Source organism: Malaya genurostris, chromosome 2, assembly GCF_030247185.1.
Source record: "Malaya genurostris strain Urasoe2022 chromosome 2, Malgen_1.1, whole genome shotgun sequence".
NCBI classification, from domain to species: domain Eukaryota; kingdom Metazoa; phylum Arthropoda; class Insecta; order Diptera; family Culicidae; genus Malaya; species Malaya genurostris.
The window spans coordinates 193,542,571-193,555,676 of NC_080571.1; the positions used below are offsets into that span (position 1 = coordinate 193,542,571).

Consider the following 13,106-nt stretch of genomic DNA (forward strand, 5'->3'; position numbering starts at 1 on the left):
CCACCGCACGAAATTAACCATATACAAAACGCTCCTTAGACCGGTTGTATTCAATAGCAAAACATATCATATCGAATCCAAAAAGTATTTTTAAGTTTAGTTGAATTAAGCATGAATAGTGAATTTGAATTTAAGGTGAATTCACTAGCTCTTTGCTTGATATGCGAAAGTACATGAAATGAAATGTCACATACCTAGCACTCTGGATGTGCCACAACTCTGAGAGAAGGTAGCCGCTCGATACCCATTTTCTATGCCTTCTGTCCCGACCAAAATCTTTCAATCTTGAATAAAATCATAAACTTTCTTTGGGTAGAAACTACCAACAGGTACGTACCCAGGATTTCGTTTCGGGAGGGCCTTCAGATAAAAAAAATGTTACTGATTATTTTCAGTGCGCCTTCTACCGGCGTTTTCAACAGACACTTTTAACTTGTCTACTGAAGATATCATCATTGAGTATTTAAATAAAATTTGTAACTGTAACCGAGAGGAGGTTATTATATTACATTTCTTAACGTTTCTGTCGCACATGTCTAAGACCTTCTAAACGTCCATTTCTAGGGCATTACAATCCACAAGACTTTTGATGATGTGATAGATTTTGGGAAGTGGGCCGAGATAGCTCCCTTTCCTTTGATTCGTGGAGAACAGAAAACATCTTCTAAATTTGTAGGTCATATTAGTTGATGGCCATACAAACTTACTTTGGCTATACTTGTTTCGGTTTCAGGTTCCGAAAGTAGGGGTCGAAAATTTCAAAAAGAAACTCACATCGATTTCTCAGAGATGACTTCAGGTTTGGGAACAGATAATAGTACGAGTAAGCCAAAGATTTTAATCATGGTAACGATGCTCATGGTCTTCATGTAAGGCCCTTTCATAACAATTTCGGTCTTTAATCGCTTTATTGATGCTTGCTAATACTAGCACTGAGGTATACTATCCCAGAAAATCGGCATCATGATCTTTCCGACCCATTGAGCCTTCCTTCCAGGCACTCGTACCGCTTCGAAGTACGACTTCAGTCCGTTGTCGGATAATCATTCTGTTCTCTGGCGCTTAATAATAAATCCTGCCAAACATGTACTCGAAAAGCGCTTGTGTTCGTCTTTTTAGTTATAAAATAATATGTGCGGGGTTCAGCAGCAGCATATATTTCTCTTCTGCAGAATCTTGCCCAACTATGGCAAGCTCGTGCACTTTCTCTTTCCGGTCATCCAGTACAAATTTATTATTTTTATCGTTTATTTCGCCCCGGTTTTAAAATAAATTATATTAGTTTTGACACTGTTCGCTTCATATCATTTTTTTTTTATTTCGTGTGGGCCCTCTTTGGGTACGTGACTGAACTACCATACCCTTTTCAATTTATAAACAAGTTGTAATTTCTTAACCAGAGGTCGGATCTGACTGAAATTGCACAGTATCTTTAAGGCAATGACCCGAGTGCAACATTTTGGGGCAGAGCGATATTTCGGTTACAGAGTTAGTATGTATAAAGACGGCAAATCATCCTTTACCCAAGGCGCATGCATCCATGCATGCAGTCATTCTGTCATCGGTACTAAGATTGGCTTATGAGCCCCTGTTTTGTCTTGTTTTGAACCACGGTTCTCATAAAAAATCGCATTCTAAAGTGATTGATTCAACTAGTATCTTAAACACTTATCAATATCTAAGGGTTAAATGCGCAACGTCGATTATTTCTTCTTATATTGATATTACTTTCCATGAATCGCATAAAGATGAAGTTTGAGAAGTTTTAGACCAACACAACAGGGTTAAAAACATTTCAAAGAACTAAATTTCTATTTCTGTAACGATGGATTCGATTATTGTGCTTTACTAACACAACATTTTTGTTTATCTATCTACAGGTACTCATGGTCGTGTATGTAATAAAACCTCATCTGGCCTAGATGGATGCGCCATACTCTGCTGCGGTAGAGGGTACAATACGAAAAAAATAGTGGTCAAAGAGCGCTGTAACTGTAAATTTCAATGGTGCTGCCAGGTGAAGTGCGATATATGTACGAGACATATAGAAGAATACACGTGTAAATAATTGTAGTTTTAGTCCAAAATTGCAATTCGACTCAAAATTCTTGCATACCTACTTGTTCTTCATTGGATGATTTTCCGATTCGAGGCTTTGGAATAGACGAATGCAACGTAACGAATTAGTGTAAATGAGTGCAGGAATGTGCCGAAAGATTATTTATTTGCCAGTGCGAAAACTTGTCTTAGTATGAGTGTTTTAGGAGAATAACTATGAAACTATTATTATAGAATGATCAAGGATTAGAGAAGACTTTAGATACAGACACCACCTTGAATTCTAGGAGGAAGTATAGTAAACCAACATCAGTTTTTTTAGATTTGCAGTTAATGGATTATATACAAATAATAAACTTGCTTTTTCCTACCTGTACAAATCCGTATTATTAAATGTATGGTTACATCAAAATTTTAGCTGTGCTTGTAAAATTTATGCATGAAATAACAAAAGAACGATATAGATCAATCAAACGAGAAAAAATCGCTATAAAAAAAAACAATGTTTTCTCAAACATATTTGTTTTGAAGAATTTTTGATAGCTGAACCATCACGCAAACTATTTCAAAAATGCTGCGCAACTCAATTTTCTAAATGTTTTACAATCCAACGACTAAACTTGATCAGATAACTTGTAAATACTATGTAACGAAAATGTGTTTTAACATCAGTATTATTAGTAATATCAATGTATATCAGGAGAAGTTGGTTTAACTATCTATATTCATTATGAAATAATAACGCAACATTATACATACACCGAAAACGATAATTCGTAGTCATTCTATTAGGTTTTACAAGTTCATATTTGACATTCATTGGTGGTTTGTTTACATTTCTAATAACACGTATTCAAATTAGAATGAACATTTACACAAACCACAGCTAGCTGTCAAATGATGTTCATTCAATCTTGTGAGGTTATCTCATGTTTTTGTAAAACCTAATAGTACTTTACCATATATCACAATGGCCCGAGTTCTTTATTATTTCAATGTATTAACATTCTTGGATTCCAAATTTTGGAGAAACTATCGTCTAAACTTAAAGTAGTTTAAAAAAGGGGAAAAGAAATAAATTATACAACGAAGAAAAGTAATATAAATTGAGCTTCAGCCGACCGTACACAGTTTGGTTGGCTGTCTACTGTTTAAACATTCCAAAGTGTTGCAAATGGCTTGATATACTTCCCAAAGTACTCGCTAAATAACAATTTCTCTAGATCTCAGTACTATATTTCTCATTTTCAAATGATATATGAAAACGTAAAAAAATGAGTAATTACCACTAGTTACCATGAATGATCTTCATCAACTTCTACTCTTAATTTCAGTATTTTTTTTAGTTCAAGAAGCAAAATTTGAATAATTAGGCACAAATCTCCAAAAAACCAGCCAATTTGTTCTTTAAATATGTTTAGGTTTGTTCTAATTTTCTGAAAATGAGTAGAATCATACTAATTTTGAGTAGCTTTGCACATCGACTGCATGCGATTCGATTATTTTTTTTGTTTTGATTATAGCGGTTTTAACAACAAGGCCATTCGCCTCTTCGGGCCAGAAAAAATCTTCAGACCCTATGTGCGGGGTTGGGAATCGCTGCGTGAAAAGCATCACGCTATACCAATCCCCCGACGACTATTCTGTTGTATATATATATATATATATATATATATATATATATATATATATATATATATATATATATATATATATATATATATATATATATATATATATATATATATATATATATATATATATATATATATATATATATATATATATATATATATATATATATATATATATATATATATATATATATATATATATATATATATATATATATACATATATATATAAATATATATATATATATATATATATATATATATATATATATATATATATATATATATATATATATATATATATATATATATATATATTGAGCTAGCAGAAAAATGCCGTTTGGTTATGTTCACAATACACATGTTAGATAAAGTTCAGAAGCTGGAAATTTTATAACCTCACTAAAACGCTTTAGCTTTATTAATTCGATTCAAGAGTAATTATGGTCCAAATCTGCATCTAGTTTTGCATAAAAATAAGTATTTTTCTGATATTTTAATTTTTATTCATTTTTTCTATATTTGTAAATTTATTTTAGCTGCGTATAGATTTTTTTATACATGCATAGTAGAGAAGGTCGGATTTGTGTTTATCCGAAAATGAATACAAATTATAAAATTTACTAGAATCGCTCATTGTAGTCTTAAGCTTTCATTGTCCTCGTCCAGCTGCTACTCATGAAAAGTTCTGGACTTCTACTTCGTTTTGTCACTAAGTCCGAAACATTGACCTTTGTTGGAATCCATCACCCAAATTAGGTACACAGTAAAAACAGAATTGTAACAATCTCGATGTGATTATAAATTGATGTGAAAATATTTTAGACGAACTGAACATCAAATGCAATAATATTCTGTTTTCGAGCAATATTGCAAATACATCACACGTTATTACATCGAAACAATGTATTGAGTAAATTACATTTGACCAAAGACATGATATTAACAACATATCCAACTTTCACATTTTCCGAACAAATCATTGGCAACATCCTTTCATCCTTTTTTGCGAACATGTCCGCATCGAATCTCGTACATCGAAATAGGGGAGAGATATGTTAAATTCGTACGCGCTAAAATAGCAGCACTGCGCACCCATACAATTGACATGATATGTTGAATATGATGTCGTGCGATGGCGTTGCTGAACTGAAGATTGATTTCGCTCCAAGCTGACAGGGTCTGGTTTGACTGAACACTGTATACGATTCTGATAGGAAATTATGCATTTTTTCGAGTAATATTACAACCTTTATTGTACTCAATATCTTTTAAAGAGGGGAACAAGACCTATCATTCATCAGATTAGTTTCGAGTGACATTCATCCGCAGGTCCGCGTTACCTAACCATGTCTACATCTATAAAGTTCGTCTTCCTGTTCGTCATTTTGTTCCACTTGTTATGAATTGCACACACTGCAAAAAATTCGGGCAAACAGTAACACAGTAACAAGATTGTATGTATCAGATGTGAAGGGCCCCATGAGGATAGTCTTTGCGATAAAGACATTGAAAAGTGTGTTTATAGTGTTTATGTATTCTTATGATCTCACAGCATGCGCTGCATATGTGCGCAAAGACAAAATGAAAATTTCTATAGAAGCACGGTCTTAGCGCACAGATGTAGAAATGATTAAAACTGTCATTGATGTCTCCTCTCTCAAAACAGAAAACCGTTATTCAAATCTAGATTTAAATTAATCTGACTCTGATGAAAATAGTGAAGGTACATCGTTTGTCACTTCTCAAGAGAAATAAGTCCTTCCCTAAATTACCCAAATAGCAAATGTAACTTGTTGAAATTTCAAGATGTTCTACAATTTTTTTAGAATTGTTTTTGCCTTTCTCATATAGGAAGGCTATGCAATCGCTGTGAAAACCGATTTACTTTACAACCGAGGCCCGGAGGGCCGAGTATCATATACCGTTCGACTCAGTTCGTCGAGATCACAAAATGTCTGTGTGTATGTATGTGTTTATGTGACAAATAATGTCACTCAATTTTCTCAGAGATGGCTGAAACGGTTTTCATCAACACAGATTCAAATGAAAGTTCTTATGGTCCCATAGACTGCCATTAAATTTTATCCCGATCCGACTTCCAGTTCCGGAATTACAAGGATAAAAAATGAAATAAATAATTACACAGGTTTCTCAGAGATGGCTAAACCGATTTTCATTAGATTCAAATGAAAAGCCTTATGCACCCATACGAAGTTCCTGAATTTCAATTTGATCCGACTTTCGGTTCCGGAGTAACAAATAAAATATGTGCAAATTTATGAATTTTCTCGGAAATTTTTTAACAGCAAATAAAAGAAAATTCTTTTAAAAAAAACCGAAAAATTGATCCGCATCCAGGCACGTACCCAGAGGGGAGGCCGAAGGGGCCCGGGCCCCTCCCGAAATCGAAGTAAAGTAATTTCCATTTTGGGATTTTTAACTTTTATTTGCGGAATCAGGAACAGAAATGAATTTTTTGATTATCAACTAACAAGATGTGCTAATTAGAAGATTTTATCAACCAGTTTTAAATAGCCCGCTTCTTTTTGCAATCCAATTTATTTTCGAGGCTCAAAAGTCGCTCAGTGATTACAATCAATGTCAAACTTAAAGGAAATTGTACTGGATGATCAGAAAGTGCCATAATGATTAGTACTGAGCAAACATAGCATAGTTTTAGCAAGATTCTGCGAATGAAAAAGATGTCCTGCCGCTGGATGTTGCACTTGCATACTCAGGATAAAAAAGATGAACACGAGCACACTTCAGAAGCATGTTCGCCTATGCTGATGATGATGGTGTCGCTTGGTTACTGTTGACTTACTCCATTATTATACGCCAGAGAACAGGATATTACCGATTTCGGTAATATAAGTATAAGTGTGAATTATTGGAGCGATTGAAAATCGGTGTGAGCTCTGAGAAATTTATGTGAGTTCTGTTTTGAAGTTTTTGAATGCTACTAAGAAAATTTTTCTTTTGTTACATCATCACTTCCAATTAGGAATTTAAATTTTATACTCACCCTGTAAAATTTCAAATATATTCATGCATATATTCCCCTGAAAATTTCAAATATATTGAAAAATTTAAACTCGGAAAAAAGTCCGCGAACTCCAAATTTTCTTCAAATAATGAAGCACGGAATTGGTATAGCGAACAAAAAAAAAGATCGCGGCAATTTAAACAATCGGTAAATTTTTACAAACGTCTACTAAAAACGTGATTTTCAAAAGTCTACAAAAAGTCTGCAACTGAAACATGTCTACAGCTTATTTTATAAATCTGCTGATTTACAAACAAATCTGCAGGCATCTCTGATCCAGACACGGAAGTTGACTCTATGAAATTAAACAGTATCACGTGGGATAATAAGGCACCTCATTTGAATATAAATTTGTTAAAATCGGCTTGACCATCTGTTCGACAAATAACCAACAAATTTTGCAAAACTAGAAGAGCTTACTGAATAGTTTCGAAATATTTGTTCCTTCTTACATCGTGGCTTATACGAACACACCATTGAAATTGAAGCTTTTAATACTCATCACTCAGCTTTTCCTGAACTAGAAGTCGAATACGAACTATGGGACTAGGACTCGAAGAAATGAAAAAATCGATCCCTTCCCTTTGACACATAGAAATTTTTGCTTAAATCTCTCATTGTCCAATCCGAAATATGTGAGTACATATTCACTTAAAATGCTACATACTTGCACTCACTCTTCAAAAAATAAAATAAAACAAAAAATACTAAATGCACAAGAATCATCACTTAGACGCATTATTTCTTATTTGTGGGCCCCTCCCGAAACGAAATTCTGGGTACGGGCCTGTCCGCATCCGACTTCCGGTATTACAGTGCAATTAGTGAAAACTTGAGTATTTTTTCACAAGGGATGGCGAAACGAGGTGCACACAAAATTATTGCTAAATTCATCTAGTTGGCAGAGCTTGTTAGTTAGTCAATATATAAAACTGATTTGGGACTACTAGACTCCAGTTTCCGCTTCCGAATACACCGATAATACAGGGTGATTTTTTAAGAGCTTGAGAACTTTTTTAAACAATAAAACGCATAAAATTTGCAAAATCTCATCGGTTCTTTATTTTAAACGTTAGATTGGTACATGACATTTACTTTTTGAAGATAATTTCATTTAAATGTTGACCGCGGCTGCGTCTTAGGTGGTCCATTCGGAAAGTCCAATTTTGTGCAACTTTTTCGAGCATTTCGGCCGGAATAGCCCGAATTTCTTCGGAAATGTTGTCTTTCAAAGCTGGAATAGTTACTGGCTTATTTCTGTAGACTTTAGACTTGACGTAGCCCCACAAAAAATAGTCTAAAGGCGTCAAATCGCATGATCTTGGTGGCCAACTTACCGGTCCATTTCTTGAGATGAATTGTTCTCCGAAGTTTTCCCTCAAAATGGCCATAGAATCGCGAGCTGTGTGGCATGTAGCGCCATCTTGTTGAAACCACATGTCAACCAAGTTCAGTTCTTCCATTTTTGGCAACAAAAAGTTTGTTAGCATCGAACGATAGCGATCGCCATTCACTGTAACGTTGCGTCCAACAGCATCTTTGAAAAAATACGGTCCAATGATTCCACCAGCGTACAAACCACACGAAACAGTGCATTTTTCGGGATGCATGGGCAGTTCTTGAACGGCTTCTGGTTGCTCTTCACTCCAAATGCGGCAATTTTGCTTATTTACGTAGCCATTCAACCAGAAATGAGCCTCATCGCTGAACAAAATTTGTCGATAAAAAAGCGGACTTTCCGAATGGACCACCTAAGACGCAGCCACGGTCAACATTTAAATGAAACTATCTTCAAAAAGTAAATGTCATGTACCAATCTAACGTTTAAAATAAAGAACCGATGAGATTTTGCAAATTTTATGCGTTTTATTGTTTAAAAAAGTTCTCAAGCTCTTAAAAAATCACCCTGTAGTAAAAAACAAAAAAACGGAACTTATTTCGATTTTTCAGCAACGGTTTAACCGATTTACACGAATCCGTTCGCAATGTGCTTTGTTCAATTTCGTATAGCGTGCACAATTGCCACTTTTAAATCTATATTTTTCAGGTGTGAAATACGTAAATTTGTAAATCTTTTACTCAATGTGTTAGTATTATAACAAAATCATAAAAACGATCATTTTCTATAAAAGTACACTTATTGCCTTACTCACATAGAAAGTTTATGCAATCACTTGAATAATTGACTAGTAAAACAATATCTGTGTGTGAGTATGTGTCAAATAATGTCACTCATAAAATAAAAAATCTCATAGTCCCATAGGTTGCTATGGAATTTCATCATGCTTTCATAAGGTAAGGTGTGTTTAAAATTGCACACCGTCATTTAGACCTACAATGAGAAAATGGGTGAAATTCTTCCAGATCTGGCTCAAAACTAATTGCTATAAAACACATGGGCTGAAAAGACCCAGGCCTAACACATAGATGGCGCTAGTTTTATTGCAATCAAAGTTTAGTTAATACTAACCTTTAAAAGACAGCTGCTAAAATTTCATGATATTCTATTCATTAGTTTGTAAGTTATTGTGCTAAGAGTGCCGCTACTTTTGTTATGTTCAGAACTTTTGTTATGTAGAAAACATTTTCGTGTTTTAATTTTATACTGCTTCTTGATGGGGAAAAAAGCCGTTTAAGCAGAGGAATGGCTTAAAAATGGCTAAAAGTGGACATCCAAATGAGGCGGTAACGACAGCAAACATTTAAAAAATCCACAAAATCGTTTTGAATGATCGAATAGTGAAGTTGCGTGAGTTAGCTGACATCGTAAAGATATCAAAAGAACGTGTTGGCTTTATATTGCATGAGCATTTGATTGTGAGAAAGCTCTGTTCAAAAAGAGTGCCGCGTTTGTTCACTGTTGACCAAAAACGAGACCAAGTTGATGATTCTGAGCAGTGTTTGGCCATGTTTAAACTAACTTCGAATTACTCCCACATCCACCGTAATCACCAGACTACTGGCTGTTCGCAGACCTGAAAAAAATGCTCGCCGCTAAGAAATTTCGCATTTTTTGAAGAGGTTATCGCTGAAACTAAGGCAAAAGATAAATCATACAACAAAAGTGGTATTGAAATGTTAGAACGGTGCTGGAATGATTGCGTTGCTCTTAATGGAGATTACGTTGATGAATAAAGTTAATTTTAAACAAAAACAAATTCTGTTCTCTTTGTTAAGCCCGAGACTTTTCAGCCCATGTGTTAAGTTACTTATTAAACGAACGACTTCGGGTATACTGGTTCCCGGTTCCAGAAGTGCCGTAAATACCCACTTAGAAAAAAACGTTCAACGATGGTCCTTCATTGGTCCAATACGTTGAATCATTGGTCCAATGAAAGTCCAATAAATCGTGCCGTTTTTGCCGTTCAACAAACCCGGCGGACAGAGGTCCATTGTTGAGCCATTTTTAATATAAGGAATTGGAGCCCTGAGTTTTTTCCACTTATTTCTAACTTCTAATTCACGTAGAATAACAACAAATTTTCTTTCTATGTAGAGGTAACACTTAATTTCGACACTATTTTTGCAAGAGAAAAAACAACAACAAACCGTTCCAGCAAATTTAACGAATATTTCGTGCAATATGTCGTTCAACAAGCTAAAATTAGCTAAAACAAAATAAAATTAGCTATAGTCTCATAGTTTGCTATTTAATTTCATCCGGTCAAAATTGTCCAGGCGAAATAGCGTCATTATCTCGCCGTACGTGTCTTGTTTATTTCCCTCCTCTTTCTTTTTTCTTTTTTTTTTATTCGACTTCATTTGATATTCGTCAGTCCCGCATGTACGTACAAAACACGAATCTTGAGACGAGGTAAATGAGATTGAAATATGGGTATGTTTGGTAGTGAGAAAGTAATGTTTTTTTTTTGCGTGACGGCTAAGACCGATCACGGTCCATCTCGCCTAAGAGAAAGTAATGTTATTGGCAATAACATTTTCCATGTTTAGTATATATGAAGGGCAATAACTTATTGCCTTTCATATGTATATTTTATTGAAAAAATAATACCAAGACGCTTACAATGTAGAACCGATTCAAAACGGTTCTGCCAATCTTGTATGGCAAGAATCCGGTAGAAAAGAACCGTTAATAACCGCTAGGCGAAATTCTCTGCCGGAAACGGTTGTTGCATTGTTGCCAGACTTTTGCTGGAATTCTGGCAGAACTTCGCAAAAAATGGCTGGCAGACATAGCAAGCCGTCTGGGGGAAAATCTGCCCGGCGCCTACAAGTGGGTTCTTGTGATTACCAGCGTTGCCAGGTAATTTTTCCAAAATTCTGTGTTCGGCGCAAAAGTCCATCTGTACCATATCGGAATCGGAACTCCGTAACATAAGTACCCAGGAAAATGACACCAAAGCTCATTTTGGCGAGCAGAAAAAAAAGGTCCCACTGCAACCTTTTCTCATGTCTATCAGAGCTAAACCCGAAAATCGGTATTTATCTGTACGTTCCGTGTATTATCCGCAAAACAACCTAATTTTAAGTACATTCCACCTAATTTGGGGTTCCGTTCGATAACTTAATTTAAGGTAAAGTGGCTCTAGGTAGTTTCTGTAAGGCACGTGCAAAAAAAACTTAAAGATGAGTTATACCTACTCGATAGTAAGTTATATTTACTTTACAGTTGAGTCGTATTGACTCTATTTCAGGTTGATACAGTTTAATAAATTTTAGCTTATTGAACGAAACTCTCGCTGTTGGGTGGTATTGCATTTGGAAAACAATGGAAGGAGCGAATGAAAGGAAAGATTCAAAATAACTCAAAATTAAGTAATAAAAAGTCGAATAATAGGTAGTTTTTGTTTTCCGTGTGCGAATGCGAAACGCTACAAGCAGAGAAACATATTGTAATATACTAACTAAATCTTGATTTCAAGCAGATTTTGATTTTTTCTTAAATAGTGACAAGAGGAAATGTGGTTTGAAATAGCAATTATTGTTACTTGAAACTACAAAACTAGATATTCGATTTTTCTCATTGGATTAGTTTGTTTCAATTAACATTTTGATAAAAATCACAAATATTTCACTTGTACGTTCTTGTCAATTTTTAGCCAAACAATTTCTAACTTCTAATTCACGTAGAATAACAACAAATTTTCTTTCTATGTAGAGGTAACACTTAATTTCGACACTATTTTTGCAAGAGAAAAAACAACAACAAACCGTTCCAGCAAATTGAACGAATATTTCGTGCAATATGTCGTTCAACAAGCGCTCAAAGACCAACAAAATTGAACGGCCTGCTGAGAGGGTAGTGGTCAAAGCGAGACTCACTCAATTCTCGAAGAGATGATTTGATCGATTTCCACAAACTTATGCTCAAATAAAATAAAATTAGCTATAGTCTCATAGTTTGCTATTTAATTTCATCCGGTCAAAATTGTCCAGGCGAAATAGCGTCATTATCTCGCCGTTCGTGTCTTGTTTATTTCCCTCCTCTTTCTTTTTTCTTTTTTTTTTATTCGACTTCATTTGATATTCGTCAGTCCCGCATGTACGTACAAAACACGAATCTTGAGACGAGGTAAATGAGATTGAAATATGGGTATGTTTGGTAGTGAGAAAGTAATGTTTTTTTTTTTGCGTGACGGCTAAGACCGATCACGGTCCATCTCGCCTAAGAGAAAGTAATGTTATTGGCAATAACATTTTCCATGTTTAGTATATATGAAGGGCAATAACTTATTGCCTTTCATATGTATATTTTATTGAAAAAATAATACCAAGACGCTTAAAATGTAGAACCGATTCAAAACGGTTCTGCCAATCTTGTATGGCAAGAATCCGGTAGAAAAGAACCGTTAATAACCGCTAGGCGAAATTCTCTGCCGGAAACGGTTGTTGCATTGTTGCCAGACTTTTGCAGGAATTCTGGCAGAACTTCGCAAAAAATGGCTGGCAGACATAGCAAGCCGTCTGGGGGAAAATCTGCCCGGCGCCTACAAGTGGGTTCTTGTGATTACCAGCGTTACCAGGTAATTTTTCCAAAATTCTGTGTTCGGCGCAAAAGTCCATCTGTACCATATCGGAATCGGAACTCCGTAACATAAGTACCCAGGAAAATGACACCAAAGCTCATTTTGGCGAGCAAAAAAAAAAGGTCCCACTGCAACCTTTTCTCATGTCTATCAGAGCTAAACCCGAAAATCGGTATTTATCTGTACGTTCCGTGTATTATCCGCAAAACAACCTAATTTTAAGTACATTCCACCTAATTTGGGGTTCCGTTCGATAACTTAATTTAAGGTAAAGTGGCTCTAGGTAGTTTCTGTAAGGCACGTGCAAAAAAAACTTAAAGATGAGTTATACCTACTCGATAGTAAGTTATATTTACTTTACAGTTGAGTCGTATTGAC

The 13,106-nt window shown here is 35.0% G+C and overlaps 1 protein-coding gene across 1 annotated transcript in view; it reads left to right on the forward strand.

The window, feature by feature from the left end:
• LOC131432996 (protein Wnt-5) overlaps positions 1 to 2,683 on the forward strand; it is an 88,351-nt gene extending 85,668 nt beyond the window's left edge. Inside the window, exon 9 of the mRNA XM_058599702.1 lies at positions 1,881 to 2,683. Within this exon, the coding sequence (XP_058455685.1) occupies positions 1,881 to 2,068 (188 nt within the window). The 3' untranslated portion in view covers positions 2,069 to 2,683. The remainder of the gene's footprint in view (positions 1 to 1,880) is intronic.
• Positions 2,684 to 13,106: the final 10,423 nt, after the last annotated feature.